Source organism: Hibiscus syriacus, unplaced genomic scaffold, assembly GCF_006381635.1.
Source record: "Hibiscus syriacus cultivar Baekdansim isolate YM2019G1 unplaced genomic scaffold, ASM638163v2 tig00110065_pilon, whole genome shotgun sequence".
Taxonomy (NCBI): domain Eukaryota; kingdom Viridiplantae; phylum Streptophyta; class Magnoliopsida; order Malvales; family Malvaceae; genus Hibiscus; species Hibiscus syriacus.
The window spans coordinates 235,668-253,943 of record NW_024062585.1 but is presented as its reverse complement, the minus strand read 5'-3'; the positions used below and the strand labels follow the sequence as shown (position 1 = coordinate 253,943).

General features: G+C 34.4%; 1 protein-coding gene across 1 annotated transcript; it reads left to right on the top strand.

Annotated features, from left to right (window-relative positions):
- Nucleotides 1–12,107: 12,107 nt before the first annotated feature.
- On the top strand, nt 12,108–13,214 carry LOC120214455 (aquaporin PIP2-2-like). Its single transcript, XM_039212341.1, has 2 exons — nt 12,108–12,272; nt 12,913–13,214. The coding sequence occupies exons 1-2, from the start codon at nt 12,168–12,170 to the stop codon at nt 13,030–13,032; spliced, it is 225 nt and encodes a 74-aa protein (XP_039068272.1). The 5' UTR covers nt 12,108–12,167; the 3' UTR covers nt 13,033–13,214.
- The last annotated feature ends 5,062 nt before the right edge of the window (nt 13,215–18,276 follow it).

The window sequence follows — 18,276 nt, the reverse complement described above, 5'->3', positions numbered from 1 at the left end:
ACTACTAGCGATTTTGACATTTTTGTTGTACCGCTTATCGGATGTCTCTTGTAATGATCCTTGGTCCCAACTAACTGTATATATTCTTGATTGAAAATACTTTGGTGTATTTTGCCTAATATGGTTACATCTATTGTAATCTGCTCATATGAGTGTTTCTAAGTGTATTTGGTCATTTATGTCCCCCACGGACTAAATTCCACCATTACAGATCATCCTTAACTCTTACTAGCATAGATTAACTTGTTCACTTAGGCACATAGGGTATTTCAGTAATTTTTCATGGTACATAGCTTATCTATCACATTATTTGTATACTACACCACCCCGTTGCAAGCATGTCCTTCACAACAATTCATCATTCATGAAGATACGCACTCCTTTGAGGGTACTTTTAAGGTTTCGTACTCACTAAGGGTATTTTGGTATTTAATCCACGTAAGGGCATTTGGGTCATTTTATAATTTAAAACCCTTTTCTAAACTTACTTGTATAATTTATTGCAATCTATAGATATTTAGATGTAACGAGTGATATTTTGAATCTTTTGGGGTTTAAGAGTATTGGTATTATACTCGTAATATTGATACGCATAGTATAGGAACTCACAGTATTAGTACTCGCAGTATCGATACTCTCCCTGGTAGTATCGATACTCTATGTTAGAAACCTTAATTTTTGCCCCTATTTAATCAGTATCGATATTGTTCATCCAGTATTTATACTTAAACCCTAGAATGGATATTTTATGTTTGAAAAACACTTGAAAATCATTCTAAAGGCCATAGTTTGATTTTAAACCATGCATTGAAGTTTTTGGGAGTTAACTAGGGTCCCTAGGTATCATAAAACACATTAATAGCTCATAAAACGTCTTTAATTCTTGAAATCAAATTTAAACCCTAATATACTCAACTACATAAATCTTAGCAGATACTTGTGATTTATGAAATCTTAATACTCCAAAATATTAGAAATACACTACAATGATTTTAGAAACCCAAAATTAACCACTTTTAGCTAGAAAACACCCTCCTTAAGGCTTGGATAAAGAAAACTCCTCTTTTTTTCATGTAAAATAAAACCCAAAGCTTGAATCTCCAAGATGAAGTTGTTGGGGGGAATTTAGGATGAAAATGAAATAAGGAAAAAGGTTCAAGACCTTACCTTGGAGCTATGACTACTTGGAGAAAATAAAGGAATAATAAATAAAGAAGATTGAGAGAAAAATGAGATACCCACGTCCAAATAAAAATAAAACCCCAAATTTTAGTTTCAAATTCCATCAACAGTATAATTTAACTTTTGTCCTTCGCATTTTGTCTCTTATTTAAAAATCCCATTTTTATGACTAATTGAGCAACAAAACCAACCCAATTAAGCTCAACAACTTAATTTATAAAAATTCACAAAGTCCACTTACCTCTAGGGTAAACCCAAAACTACTAGCCCAGAATTTAGGGTGTTACAACTCTCATCTCCTTAAAAGAAATTTCGTCATCGAAATTTACTCGTACCAAACGGTGACTTATCCTGAAGTCAGACACTTAGGAACCTTGAAGTAACTAACTTATATCAAACTGATTCTAAAGGAATAATATGTTACAAACTGACATACGACTCAAGATTCACAAAATCGATATATGATTTTATGAGGGCACTATCAATGTCGAGCTTCAAGTGAAAACCTTCTAGAAGCACGAAACTAAAGAAATCATATTCTTGCTATCTGACACTGCTATTGCTAAATCTTTTTTCTGTTAACATTACTCAATCAAGTTAACTCACTTCATAACTCAATAACCTCTTTTACTTGTTGAACATAGGTAACTCATCTAACCATACCCTGAGATCTTACGACACTTGCCAACATTGTCTCGATATCAACTACTAAAGAGGTGAGGATAATTCTCGACCAATGTCGATATCTATGCTTCTACTGCATAACTATGATTTAATACTCATCCACAAAACCTAACTATTTTTCATTTACCTTGCGGCCCACATAAGCTTTGCTAAGTTCATCGAGCACCTAAGGTACTCACAACTGAAAATCAACCACTTATCTAGTGAAACCTGTAACATTTGACTTTCCTAAAGAGTAAACAACACAAAGCCGAGACCTTACACGGTCGAACTCTAACTAAGGGGGTCTGAGACTCTACATCTTGCACTCACTAATGCTTACCATCATTGAGTTATTCGATGACAGCTATCACTAGTCATACGATTCCTAATGAACTTGATTTCCTTTAATCTGAAGCATCCAAAGTTTGTGGTACTATGTAACGCTACATATTGTTATGTGTTGTATATAGCTCACGCTCATCTACCAACACAAAGACACAATATAATGAGGCTTGGTTCACTTAGCTTATTCACTTACTAATCGTGCATGAATACATACTGATAAAATCAAAGGAAATATATACACTTCAAGACTCGCAACTCACTACTTGACCTTTAGTGCTTTTAGTACATAGGGTGGGATTTTATAACTGTTGTATCTGGACATAAATCTTGCTAACTTACTCATCGAGGGTACTTGGGGTATCTATGCCCAGTTAGCCACTGAAGTGCCTTAGTACTGACTGAGACATATCCTAACATTTCTGGCAAAAAAATGATTGAAATATTGGTTAAAGTGACTTAGTATTCTTAATTCTCGTGGAAATCTTCATCTCCAACGTTGAACTTGGAATTGCAAATTTTTCTGCGGGTCGATCACACGAGCACTTGAAGAAAATCTAAAATAAAATTGCTTATTTGACTAAGGTCTACCAACCTAACATTTAAATCCTCACACAAAGATTCTTCATATCTAGTACACTTAACACCACAAAAGAATGCATGCACTCATGGCTACTGAAGCAACATAAAAAACTGATACATTTGTAAACATATGTGACATCTCATCTATGTCATCAACCTCATGACCCTACTCATCTACTATCTAACAAGTGGGATCGAACATCATCGAACCATAAATAGGTCGAACAACTCCCCTATTCTCCTGTCTGAAAATAAAACCATCGCCAACCGAACTAGGATAATTTCTCACCATATGTGCCAATTATCCACTTCTATATCACTTCCTAGAAAGCTTGAAGCATCTTTGTCGATGATTCTTTCCATAATGCTAGCACTCTGAATACCTCAAAACTCCATCAGAGCCTATAGAGCTCATCATAAACAGAGAAGCTGACAGTCTCCTAAGAGACCCTACGTTAGACCTCTGACTCGACTGTAGTGACAAAACTGACGTCACTCTCATATTCTCTCGTGAACCTCTATTCTTCTCTGACTCTAAATGAGATCAGTTTACTGGCATATGAGTCCTCATACTTAGGCTACCTGACTCGCTCAACAAACTCTTTGTCCTTTCTTATACCCTCTCCACAGCCTTAGCTTACCGTATCAACTCTGAAAATACCTTAGGTTGGTCCACCGCCAAATGCTCATCGATGTCAAGGTAAAGTCCTTCAAGAAACCTTTTTCACCTCAAATACTCAACTGCGACTAACACTGGAGCGTTACGACTCAACCAAAAAAATTCCTCTCATACTCGAACACTGAGTGGTCTCCCTGAGCCAACTGAGAGAACTGCATCCTCAAACCATCTATGTGTGCCTCACTAATATACTTTTCTTTGAACTCATCTAAGAATCGATCCCACATAAGAACATCTAGCTGTAGTGCCATCTCTACAGTCCCCCATCAATCTATAGCATTACCCTTGAGAAAAATGGTGATGCACTCCAACTTACTCTCTAGCATAAGATGAAGTTTCCTCAAAGTCCTCATGGTCTCTCTCAACCACTTATTAGTCGATATCTGATTATCATCGTCTAAACCATAAAATTCAACTATCTTATACCTCTTAAGTCGCTCTACTAGGGTCTCTGATGACACTAATTCACTTTGAGCAGTCGGCTAAACAGTTTGTGCCCTAGGATTATCGTCCACTATCTCTCTGAGAGTATATATTAAACCTCTAAAGAAGGCCGCTTCTACGACTATTACGCCTAACAGAATCCCCTGATCCCCAACCCTAGGCATGAACTCTTCATTAACACTATCTGGATAAGAGGCAAATCTCTCTATTCTATCCTCAAAGTCATTCTCGAAACTATTAACCATCGTAACACTCTATAACAGAGATTAAGAAATGAAGTACCATCAAGATTCTAGACTAATACAAGTACTTAAAGTACCTAGGGACACATATTCATTGACACCTTAATATAACCAACCACTGGGTCCTAGGACTGACTCAACCTAACGCTCTGATACCACTAAATATTACACCCTAAACCAGATTGGGCCTAAAGTGTCAACTAGACCACCGAGGCAACCCCTGAATTTCAAAACCTATTCATTTTTTTTTTCAAACGTACTGAATGATATCATAATAAAACATAAATAACTATTGTAAAAACATTTTGCAAAAACCATAACTTTATGACACGTGATTTAAAACAAAATAATATATCTTGAAGTAACAACTCAAATACATAAGTAAGGTTCTATGAATATACATCCCCACTAAAGCTACAGTACAATACTCTATCAGAGATGTTGGAAGTCATACCGCAAGGTGGTCAACGAACTACCTAAGCTACTGACCTGTCAACGGAAAACATCTAAAGACTGGCCTTACAAAGCCCATCAGTATAATCGCTAATATAGAGTAGCATAAAAATTTCATAAACATAGACATGTTGAGACGTGGTATTAAGTAGTAGGTACATGTATGACCTAGATCAAGTGTTGCCTACTTAAGGATTTACTACTCTATCACTGAATTAGGGGTCTCACACTTCACTTAATCCTTTGCTGAGGGACTCCCTATGAGTATAGCTCTAAAGGGTCTCTAACCTTAACGACTGAACATGCTACACATTATCTAAATGCGAACCTGATATATTGTGCATTATTTGAATGCAAACATGACTAGTATTTGGTCTCATATAGCTCTCTGACACTAGTTACTGAGGGAACCTTGATGTCACATAACATTGGCATAAATCCCATGAAACATACTGAATGATCTCCTAGTCCTCACATAGATATTAAGTATACCAATGAAGGGAATCCGGTGTCACATAGCATCGGTGCAATTCATGCACAAACTGAAGCATTGGCTCAGTCTCACATAGTCTTTAATCTAAGCTCTGACATATCTGACATACTAAAATGATGGGACTATACATGCATGATTGATACAACGAACATGAAATAGGTTTGGTGGTGTGGTTGGAAGAATTTGCATGTATCTCAGAGTAATACACATCCTACCTTGAATACGGAATAGTCCAAGGGTAAGAATCAAAATTTACATATATCAGAAGCTTACCCAAATGAACCGAATAGACATAACTACCCATGCATATCTAAGACTTGTATGTCACATAACACTGACATCGCTAACCCACTCCTTGTGAGTTTTCGGGTCTCGTATCTTAGTTAGCCCATGTGGTGCCTCAAGCACTGGTAATGTCTCACTAAGACAATTAAGGTAACCTGGTATACCTTAACATAATTGGACTCAGTAAAGTGAGGTCAACCTCATATTCACTGCTATCTCACTCGTTCTCTTATCTAGAATGATATTCGATTGCTTACTTATTATCGGTGGAACTGGCTCAGGTTAATTTTGAGTAGTGACACTCTATTCGAACTTATAGTACTTTCATTGTGAACCTCTTAAACTGAAAATGGCGGTTTACTCTTCTTGGGTTCACTGACATTCTCGAAGCTCATGCTTTTCACTACTCATGATTTTAACATATTCATCGAACCGCTTTTCAGATGTTTCCTGTAACGATCCTTGGTCCCGACTATCCATATACGTCCTTGATTGAAGATACTTCGGCTTATTTTGCCTAATATGGTTATATTCATTGTAACTCACTCATATGAGTGTTTCTAAGTATATTTGGTCATTTATGTCCCCTACGGACTAAGTTCCACCATTATTGATCATCCTTAACTATTACTACATAGATTAACTTGTTTACTCAGGCATATTAGGGTATTTTAGTAATTTTTCATGGTACACAGTTGCTCTATCACATTATTTGTATATTACACCACCCGCTTGCAAGTATGTCATTCAGAACAATTCATCGTTCACAAATATTCGATATGCACTCCTTTGAGGGTACTTTTAAGGTTTCTTACTCACTAAGGGTACTTTGGTATTTTAAGCCATCTAGGGGAATTTTGGTCATTTCATAATTTAGAAGCCATTTTTATGTTTACTTGTATTTTATTGCAATCTATAGACATTCGAATGCAACGAGCGATGTTTTGAGTCTTTTGGTGTTGAAGAGTATTGGTACTACACTCGCAGTATTAATACTCACAATATTGGTACTCACAGTATTGATACTCACAGTATTGGCACTCACAGTATCGGTACTAACAGTATTGGTACTTATAGTATCGATAATGTAAAATCAGTATTGATACTGCAGGTCCCTGGCAGTATCGATACTCCATGTTAGAAACCTTAATTTTTACACCGATTTAATCAGTATTGATATTGTTCTTCCCAGTATCTATACTCGAACCATGGAATGGGTATTTTAGGCTCGAGAAACACTTGAAAATCATTCTAAAGGCCATAGTTTATCCTAAACCATGCATTGAAGTTTTTGGGAGTTAATAGGGTCCCTAGGTTTCATAAAACACATTAATAGCACCTAAAATGTCCTTAATTATTGAAATTAAATTTAAACCCTAATATACTCAACTACACAAATCTTAGCAAATACTTGTGATTTGTGAAATCTTAATACTCCAACAGATTAGAAAAACACTACATTGATTTTAAAAACCCGAAATGATCCTCTTTCAGCTATAAATCACCCTCCTCAAGGCTTGGATGAAGAAAACTCCTCTTTTTTCTTACTAAATAAAACCTAAAGATTGAATCTCCAAAATGATGTTGTTGGGGACATATAGGACAAAAATGAAATAAGAAAAAAGTTCAAGACCTTACCTTGGAGCTATGGCTACTTGGAGAAAATGAATGAAGAATAAATGAATAAGATGGAGAGGAAAATGAAATACCCACGTCTAAAATGAAATAAAACCCTAAATTTTAGCTTCAAATTCCATTGATAGTATAATTGCACTTTGGGTCCTTCACATTTTGTCCCTTGCTTAAAAATCCCATTTTTTATGACAATTGGGCTCCAAAACCAACCCAATTAAGTCTAACAACTTAATTTATAAAATTCAAAAAGTCTACATACCTCTCGGGTAAACCCGAAACTACTAGCCCAGAATTTGGGTTGTTACAACGACCTGGTCACGTAAATAGTCAAATGTTCGAGTCTTATTCTTACCAATGTAAAGTAGCAATCCCAAATAGTGCCCTAGAGAGTCAACTCTCTATATACCAAACACATTAGTCAATTGTTGACGGTGTTCATTGACTGTGTTGGGACTAAAGTAAATAATAGATTTTTTTAAGATTTATATGTTGTATTGATGAATAGGCATATAAAGTTAGTAATCGTTTTATTTCAATGGCCTCAGAGAAATAATTTTTAAGAAAAAAAACTATAGTACGCAAATAGTAACAAAGAAACCCGAGGTCCCAACTGGCTCGCATGAATACCCTTAATCTTGCTTTCTCGTTGCGCTTTATGGAACATAACAGATAACCCCTCTATTACAAAGAGGAACAGGAACGGAAACATGGGGTTCCCTTGACGAATTCCTCGAGATAGGGAAAATTCACTAGTAAGTGACCCATTGACCCTCGCTAAAAAAGACACTGATGTCACACAACGCATAATTGCCTCCATATTTTCAAAAAAAAAACATAATTGCCTCCATAAAACCCGGTGCAAAACCAAGTTTCCACATAATGGCTTTTAAAAATCTCCATTCAACCCAATCATAAGCCTTTTCAATATCTAACTTAAGTGTTGCACCCTTATTAATTCCATTTTTAGAGGAGTTCATATAATTTAATAACTCATGAGCAACTAATATTTTATCCGTAATTTGTCGGCCAGGTAGAAACGTTGTCTGGTTATCACTTATACTATCTATCGTAAAAATGGGGGATAGTTGTCTCCAAAGAGTGTTCACATCTCAACACTTCATTAGAGTAGAGGCTTTGTACTCTTTAAATCGGTTCTATAATGTAGTCTCGTTGTATAGGACACTTAATGCTTTTTGGTTAGGTAGAGGAGGTTACTCATTCTACGATAATGCACTATGGTGGCTGTAGAGACATCTTAATGAATTTGTATAGTGTTTAGGGTTTAAAGGTTTAAAGGGTTAGGGTTTTAAAGATTTGGAGTTTGGAGTTTTAAAGTTTAAGGTTGGGAGTTATTGTGTAGGGTTTAAGGTTTATGTTTTAGGGTTTAGAGTTTATGATTGAAGATTGAGATTTTAGGGCCTGAGGTTTTAATGTTTGTTGTACAAGTTTGAGTATTTAAGGTTTAGAACTTAAAGCGTGAGATTTGGGATTTCATGCCTTGAAAGTTTGAGCACACGCAAATCGTTGATGTAATCGTTGGAGTCATCGGCAGTGAAGTTGGAGCTGCTAGTTCCCTCGCACCCAAAATCAGTCCTTTGGATCTTTCAGTGGAGAAGTCGATGAATACATCGTTAAGGAAATCCCTAAATACCGGAAAGGTTTTTGTGTAACTGACAAACTCACTGTCCAAAACTGTCAATCTAAAATCACGGCGTTTCTCATCAAAGCACTGAATGAGCCTAAGAAGGATCGCAAGAAAAAGAATATTAAGCATAACAGGAATAGGTGTGGAGAAATCCGGGACTTGGATAATGGCTTCTAACACAATCTTATTTGAAGGGTATTGTTAACTACGGGCTTTGACTTCCTTGTCAGCAGCTTGATGTACCTGTTCTTGTTGCTTTTCCTAACGTTGGTCGGGGTTGGTGATGTCTCTCTGTCTCTGGTTACTATGTGTTTTATGGGCTTCTTACAGCTGAAATTGAATACAGGAGCCTTGTCGGTGCTACTTCTGAACTTGTTTGTCGGGAGAAGTGGGTAACTTGAGTTCCATATAATGCCCATGTGGAACATGCTGTTAGGCCTATAAATTAACTGAACGTTCAGTGAACCGTTCATGAACCGTACGGCGAGAAGTTCGTTTATGTTCGTTTATTTATTAAATGAATAAACATGAACAAGATTTTGCGTTCGTTTAATTAAATGACAAGAAGATTGTTTTGTTGAACAAATTATTAATAATTTGTACTTTGTTATTCTTGTTGTTTACTTTTTTTTACATTCATTTGTAGTGTTCGAATAAGTTTGTTTTTTGTGTTTGTGTTTTTTTTTATATTCGTTTATTGTGTTCGTTTATGTTCTTTTATTATGCTCATTTGTGTTCGTTCGTTTGTGTTCGTTTACGTTCGTTTATGTTCGTTTATCATTTAAATGAACGAACATGAACAACCTATATTCCTTAATGAACGAACATGAACAAAAAAAAATTTATTCGTTTATGTTCGTGTTCTTTTATGTTCGTTTATTTATTAAATGAACGAACATGAACATACCTCCGTTCGTGTGTGTTCGGTTCGTTTACAGGCCTAATATTCCTTAATGAACGAACATGGAAAAAAAAGTGTTCATTTATGTTCGTGTTCGTTTATATTCGTTTATTTATTAAATGAACGAACATGAACATACCTCAATTCGTATACGGTCAGTTCGTTTACAGGCCTAACCATTTTCTATGCTCTGTTTCATTGTCTTCCCAAATCGACAGATTTTCTATTTTTGCGTGTGAAACATGTAATTCACCCTTGAAAATTGCGATCAACAAGTAAATGCATTGGCTCCAACATTTCCACACGTAATCTAATGTTTGGACCGACCAAAGCATGCTAGTAGTAAGTTCAGGAATGTTATTCTCACAAACCCTGTTGAATCAACGTGTGCACGTGGATTGCGGTTTTAGTCACATGCAACCAAATCGTGACTCGTGAGGTGGGTTTGACACGTGCTTCTGACAAGTGTTGTCCATTTTCATCTTCCATGTTTTCCACATGCCTTTAACATAAAGGGGAGGCAACTAATCCCTTTCCTCTTAATTCCTTATAAGAACCACCCACCGCCACTTCAGCATCCATCAAACCAGCTAAGCCTGCAGCTCCGTGGCTAGGTTGTCGGGATTTCTGTATAAATTTTTAAAAATAGTTTTTATTTTTTAGATATATTCGATTTCGGGACAATAATATTATCGTTTTTTTTTTTACAAACGCTGTAATAAGTCCATCTATAGTAGTCTTTTTCAATAAAAAAAACCGTTATTTTAAAAACGTCACAATAAATCAATCTATAGTGGTGTTTATTGAAAAAACGCCACTATAGATATACTTTTTTTGGGTCCTTTTCTGGGGGCTGCGCTCATCTCGCACCGCCCCAGCCACGGCACTGGAAGCCTGTAACAGAACAAGTGTGAAAGCAAAGGGTTTATGTTGTTGTTATTCAGTGATGGCGAAGAAGATGAGTTCATGGATTGAAGTCGCACCACCGCTCCTGGTTTCACCTAAAAGAATCAGAGCTTCAAATTCTCCTGTGTTGGAGACTAACACAGAAGATAAAGCCGAGGAATTAGATGAAGTCTAGCAGAGGATACTGCTCACTTTTGGATTCTAATTTCGTTTTTTCTTTTTCTGTGGTTATGAATTGTAATTTTTTGGGGAGGTAATAGATTGACAGAATGTTTCGTTTTGTTTTTATCTTTGCTTCATTGGAATTTCAGTTTTGTCTATGGTTCAAAGATTCAGTCTGTTGTTGCTCATCCTTTTTGGCTAAAACAAAGTTAATTACACATTCTCAAACTATGACTATCACTCTAAATTGATCTCTAAACTTTTGAATATTTCAATTTCATCCCTGATGATAGTCTAAATTGGTCCTACACTTTTTTACCTTCCGAATCCATCCTCAAACTATGACTCTCATTCTAATTTAGTCCCCAAACTTTTGATCTTCTAATAACATCGCTTAAATTCATCTAAAAGTTTAAGGGTGAAATTGGAAGATTTAAAAGTTTGAGAATCAATTTAGAATGAGAGTTATTATTTAGGGATGAAATTGAAATGTTTAAAAATTTATGGATTAATTTAGAGTGAGAGTCGTGATTTCGATATATAAGGTTGAATTAACTCTAAAAAATAAAAATAAAAATTACTCTACGAAGTATTATGTATTATGAATACTCTCAATCATTTGATAATGAACATTTAATCATTCTGATATAGTTATTGGTATTCAAGTCCGTGATCTCTAAGAATAATAACAATTCATTTAACTATTAAGGTAAATTGATTCATGTAAGATGGATGTATTTATTTTTCAAATATTTTTGAGGTATAAATTATAATGCTTAAATTAGACATAACTTTCTATCCTTGAATAAAAATATACATTTAAGCACCCTTGAAATAATAGTCACATATATGTATTAATTTTTGAGGAGTGATTTTTATTTCTTAGTTAACAAATGAGTTTGAGATTTTTTTTAATTGAAAAATAATAAGTATACATTAATCAACAAAATATTTAAAGACAATCTGAAAAGATTACTGTTATCTTTTAAGATTTTGGGTTTGAACATTACGTGTAGAAAAAATGAGCGTTAATTGTTATATAATTGAAAGTTTTGAACATATATTAACTTGTATTCATCCAAACTTATAAAAAAAAAGTCAGTCTTAAAATTTATTATTATGTTTTTAACCCTAAGTTATAATCATCATATTATATAAACTAATATTTTAAACTATATACTAGAAAAATGATAAAAAAAATTAAAAAAAAATTATTGCATGCAGTTCAATATTATTATTTTAAATTGTCTTAATTGAAATAGATGTCAAAATTATATCGAATTTTTACTTAAAGTGCCTAATTTTTTTATTAAGATAAAAGTCTGAAGTTTCTTTTTAATGAGAAATAGTCACTTTAGAAATTTTGTGAGAAAGTAGAGATTTTAAGATTTTTTTTTTAATTATTTTTAAAATAAATCATTAAAATAAATTATAAATAGATAATAATTTTTAATAAATATTACTAAAAATATTAAATACTTACGGTAATTATTTTTGTGTTTTTGTGATTTAAGGTCCTGGCACCACTGCCCATCGGATTTGCCGTGTTCATGGTACACTTGGCCACTATTCCAATCACCGGCACCGGTATCAACCCTTCTCGTAGTTTCGGAGCGGCTGTTATGTTCAACGAGGACAAGATATGGGATGACCATGTACGAATCTTTGAGTTAAAACAATTGATTTATGACAGCTTTTTAAAAACATTTGATGTTGAGACATTTGGGGGTGTTTGGTTTAGGTAATGTTGGATTATTAGGTGAATGAAATACTATTTTCCTATTTGGTTTGTAAACATTCTCAACCTTCGGTAATATTTTATTCTCAATAATAGTATTTTTAGGGTATATTATCGGGAATGTGATTACCACATTCCCTTAAGTATTGTTGGATTATCGGTATTTTTGACTAAAATGCTCTTAAAAAAATTTCTTCAAAATATCTTTCTTCTATCGTTGAATAAAAAAAGTCTACTAAGGTTAAATTACAAATTTATCTTTAAATTATTTTAGATTTACAAAAAAAAATCATAATTAGAATTCTATATGAAGTTCAGGGGTTAAAATGAAATTTTACCCTTTCATTAAACCTATTTATCTTTTCAATTTTGTAAAAAAAATTATATGAATTTTTATGAATTTAAATTTTTTTTAAAAAATATATAAATTAATTATAATAAAATTATAGTAGAATTCAACTTGTTAAAAAAATAAGTATATAATAAAGATAATTTGATAAAATATGCATTCCGTAAACCAAACGCACTCTTGATGATTGTATGAATTGTTGGTGCAGTGGATTTTCTGGGTTGAACCTATGATTGGAGCTGCCATTGCTGCAGTGTATCACCAGTTTATCCTAAGGGCATCTGCTGCTACAGCTATGGGATCCTTCAGGAGCAGCTCCGCCATGTAAAACAAGTGTTGAAGTAATAAATCCCATAGCCAAAAGGTCGAGCAAAGGCTGCCATGGATGATGTTTTTTCAGAGCTTTGAATTTGTAAATTATAATCAAAAGTGTCGTGCTTCTGTCTTTGTATGTGGCACTTATTGTTAATGTGCCCCAACTATGCTTTATTTAAATGGAATTCAGTTCAACCGATCTTGTTTTAATCGTTAATCTTGATTCACTATGGTTTATGTTTTATATAATTATTTTTATTATACCCCATTAGATTAAAGACACCTGGCAAATTATTAGTCACTAGACTGAACAAGTAATTAAGTGTTGTGCATATTCAAATGATATTGTAATAATTATTTTTTTTATTCGCCATTTATATCTAATTTATGAATTGATTAATTTAAATTAAATACTATAAGTTCTCGTTATGAAGTTTAATTCATTCTTCAGGACAATCATGCTGGAAACCTCATTTCCATTGTGTAGAACGCCAAAGAAATCTTTAAATATATATTTTAGATGGGATCAATGACAATTGACGGAAGTGCTGACGTAGCAATTAAAGAAATTGACACAATTATACATTTAGTTTTAATACTTATACGTCATCTAACTAGATTGTGACATATGTCACAATATGAATAGAATGTATTTTTTAATTTAATTACTTCATTGTCCAACCAATCATAACGTAACATGTGTCACCGTCATGATGAAAATTTAGTAGTAAAAGAAGAAATCACAGGGGGGGGTGGGGGGCTTGTGGGAATTAAACTTCGGCAAGGTTGGATGAGAATCCAACGCCCAAACCAACAAGTTAGGAACATTGCTTGGTTTCAATATTCAAAATATAAGATATTGCAATGAATTGGAAGAAAAAAATTTGTTACATAAATTAAAAAATAATTTAATGATTTTATATATATATAAATTATTGTTAAATTTATTAAATAACTTAAGCTTTCAAATAATTTTGAGTTAATATATATATATATGAAATTATTAATAAAATTTTTAAAATTGTTACTTAGGTTAAAAAAATAATTTTATGATATATATAAATTACTGTAAACTCTATCAAATATTTTACTTTTTAAACAATTTAATAAAATTTTTAATAAGCATAAATTAATTTATATCTATAAAATTATTAGTAAGAAAAATAAAATTATTACTTAAATTATAAAAATAAATTTAATGATTATATATATTGTCAATACCGTTTTTCGGTTGGGCCCGGAATGCTTCGACTTGAAATGAATGGGTTAGAGTCGTCACAGATCATTTTAAAACGATATTTAGGTAGATCGGACACCATCTTACCTGATCTGCGTTTTACCATAAATGTGTCGAGTTCGGTAGTCGGTTACAGTCAAGGAATGATTAGCACCATTGAACTGTCATTTCGATACCAATTAAAAAGCCAAAAATGTTAGAAAATAGAAATAAATATGAAAAAAAGAAAAATTAATATAAAAAAGAAAAAAGAAAAAGACAATTGAGTAAAAAGAAAAATAATAAAAATAAAAATAAATAAATAAATAAAAGAACAAAAATAAATAAATATATAAATAAGCGAAATAAAATGAAGGAAAAAATAATTACAAACTGTTAAATTCTTAAAAAATGAAAAAAAAAGTTTAAGGATCACCTAGTAATTAAGCAAAATATCAAATGCACCAAATTAATGATTAAAATGTAATTATTATAAAACTATGAGACCGAAAATAAATAAATAACTAAATTTCATTAGTGACCAAAATAAAGTATGCATAAAATTGAAAATCAAAATAAAAAATACTGAAAATAAATTGCAGTGACCAAAATGTAAAGGTACAACTTACAGGGACCGAGGATGGGATTTACCCATAATATTTGAAGGACTATAGGGAGAGTTTACCCCAAAGTCCATCTTCACGTTGGATTTGTATAATTTTCACGCAACATTGCTTGAACTTTTAGGCGATTGGGAGCAGCCTTCTTCTCTTCAATCTTTCCAAAGAAAAGGCGAAAACATGGATCTGATTTAGAGCTTGTGAACTTGGAGCCTCTTGTATAGCTTCCCTTAACGAAGACCAATGGAGGTGACCCCTGGCGGCACATCGACCATCCTGACCTTCCCACGCGAGTACTGATCTCTTAGTATCCACACATGGCCGATTACACACAGATCTAGAGGCACTTGAGCGAGCCAAGCTCGCGGTTTTAACACAAACATCCCCTACGCTGGAAGCAGTGATAAGGCTGCGACGGGACCTTAAAACGATGACCGATGACCTTGTTTACTCTTGGAGACAAACGAAGACAACAATGAAGGTGAGTGTGGCTTGTTTTCGGTTTTGAGGCATGAAGGAGAGCGACATAGAAATAGTGATAGAGCTCGACATTCAACCATGGTCGAGAGGCCATTTCCTCTATCTTCTGTTGGTTCCCCCTGTAAGCTCCTTTGCCTCGAATATATATAGTTGGATGCATGTGGGAGTAGGTTGAATCAAATCCGGATTTTTCAGGATTTTCTATTATTTGAATGGGTTTAGTGGATTTTGAAATTAGATTTAGGGCGTTGAGATTTTCGTGGGATCATGATGAGTGTGTTGAGGATGAAAATCAGTGTCAACAGTTGCCCCTCTTTATCCTTTTTTATGGAACGAAAAATAGGGCAAAGATAAAATGACACAAATTTTCGTTTGGTGGAGTTGAAAATTGACTATGATATTTCAATCAAGAATAACTCTCTGTCGAATTGAGTTGTGGATGACTCTTCCGTCGCGAAGTCGAGTCCATATTGAGATGATATGGAATTGAAGTCGTAGTTCGGAATTTGAATCGGAATGTGGCTTCTCGTTGCCAAATTGTAATCAACTTCAGTCTTCTTCTCGGTTTAAAGACCTTGATTTAAAAATTCGACTAGAAAATAGTTCCTTGACTTCACCATATGGTTGATAGGCTCTCGAACTGAATGAAATCGAGCTCAAAAATCTTCTTTGACATATAGTTTTTCTCGACTTAAACTATGCTGCTGGAAGATGGTTTCTTGTCACTAAAGCACAGCCAACCCAGGTCTTCTTCTTGACTTAAAGACCTCAGTTTAAACTTTACCCTAAAAGTAGTTGATACGTCATCGAGCTGAATGGAATCGAACTCAAAAGTTTTTATTGACAGATAACCCTTCTCGCCTTTGAGTTATGTTGTCCTAAACTTGAGAGATTGCCCCATATCTTCTTCTTGACTTAAAGATATCGGCTTTAACCAGAAAGTAGTTTCTTTATGCGTCATCGAGCTTAATGGAATCGAACTCGATAATTTCGTTGACAGATAGGTTTTCTCGACTTAAGCTATGCTGTGAATTTGACATGCCCTTGAGCTGAATGGAATCGAACTTCAAGGTATTTGTCGACAGATAACCCTTCTCGCCTTGAGTTATGTTGTAAATTGGATATGCCTTTGAACGGAATGTAATCGAACTCGAAGGTTTATTTGTTGACAGATAGCTCTTCTCGCCTTGAGTTATGTTGCAAATTTGATGTGCCTTTGAGCTGAGTGTAATCGAACTTGAAGGTCTTGGTTGACAGATAACCCTTCTCACCTTGAGTTATGTTGTACTGGATATGCCTTTGAGCTGAATGTAATCGAACTCGAACGTTTTTTGTTGACAGATAGCCCTTCTCGCCTTGAGCTATGATGTAAATTTGATGTGCCTTTGAGCTTAGTGTAATCGAATCTCGCCTTGAGTTATGTTGTATTGGATATGCCTTTGAGCTGAATGTAATCGAACTCGAAGGTATTTTGTTGACAGATAGCCCTTCTCGCCTTGTGCTATGCTGTAAATTTGATGTGCCTTTGAGCTGAGTGTAATCGAACTCAAAGGTCTTTTGTTGGCAGATAACCCTTCTTACCTTAACTTATGCTGCGAATTTGATGTGTCTTTGAGCTGAATGTAATCAAACTCGAAGGTCTTTGTTGACAGATAGCCCTTCTCGCCTTGAGCTGTGCTGCCAATATTTCCTTTAAGTGAAAATTGGCTCCCCTTCATGGGTCTAAGCCAATCATAATTCTTTAGGTGGTCTCCTTAACGGGTCTGAACCAAGTGAGATAATCTTCGACTGACTCCTCTTTGTGAGAAAGACAAGTGAGGTAGTTTGTCAGTCGGATATCACCTGTCTGAAGTTGATTCTGAGATCTGTCGATCTTTCAATATGTCAAGTTGTTTGAGGTGTAGCTTTTCACTGCTAAGTTAAGCAACCACCATCAATCTTTAAAGGCGCTTTTGAATCGAGTATCTTTCGTCTTGAAGCTGAAACTTGACTTTAAAGTTGCAAAAATTATGTATGCGAAAAATGATAAATGTGATGCTCTTAAGTATGCCTAATATGCATGCAACATGAATTGGTTCTATTTGATGGAGCCTCATTTTGTCTGTCGGTCTTGTACTCGGAATCGACCATGCCCCATTTTCTTCTCGGGTTTCAGCTTCGCGGACCTTTCACATTTGAAACTGTTCTGTTTAAAAAAAATCTCCTTTCTCTTATTTTAGTAGGGAAAAGGATATGAGAATACAAAAATTCTCTAAAACATTACTCCTTAATTCTGGCTCGCAATCAAATCAAATCATAAGTATGAGTTCAAAGAATATCAAATGAATCAATAGCTCTTTTAATGCTTTCAGAGTTATAGTTCTTTGACAAATATTCAAATGGATGAGTCGGCTGTAGGTTGGCCTCCTACTTTCTAAGGTTTTAGCCATCAAAAATGTCATTTTTCGGTCATTGCAACATACATTTTTCTTGGCTTGGCATTTTAATTGGATGCGGACAAAATGACGCAATTAGTGTGATCAATTACCAGACCTTCTATTTCGGTCCTCTGAAATCTTCCATTTGTTCAAGCTTTGTAAACTCCTCTAATAAAGGCAGTGCAGAAATATCGATCTAAAAATGAAATTCCTGAGTGCTTGTGTGAAATTGACTATAACAGATGTTCCTTAACTCACTTAGACTATTTTTACCGAAACTCCTTATTTAGATTTAATTTACCATTATCTGGCTAGCTAAATCCATAAAGCCGGGACGTTTAACCAATTTCTCTAGATGGACAACTCAATATTATAATCACCTTTATCAGGCTAGCTGAATCTTATCCATAAAGCCAGGGCGTTTAACCAATTGCTTTAGAGGGACAGTTCAAGCTTTATTGTATATTAAAATCACCTTTATTAGGCTAGTTGAATCTTATCCATAAAGCCGGGGCGTTTAACCA

Bases quoted from the DNA above. Each gene is read 5' to 3' on its own strand.
- LOC120214455 (XM_039212341.1), top strand. From the start codon at position 12,168: ATGGTACACTTGGCCACTATTCCAATCACCGGCACCGGTATCAACCCT. The intron at 12,273-12,912 runs GTACGAATCTTT...TTGTTGGTGCAG, and splicing joins ACAAGATATGGGATGACCAT to TGGATTTTCTGGGTTGAACC.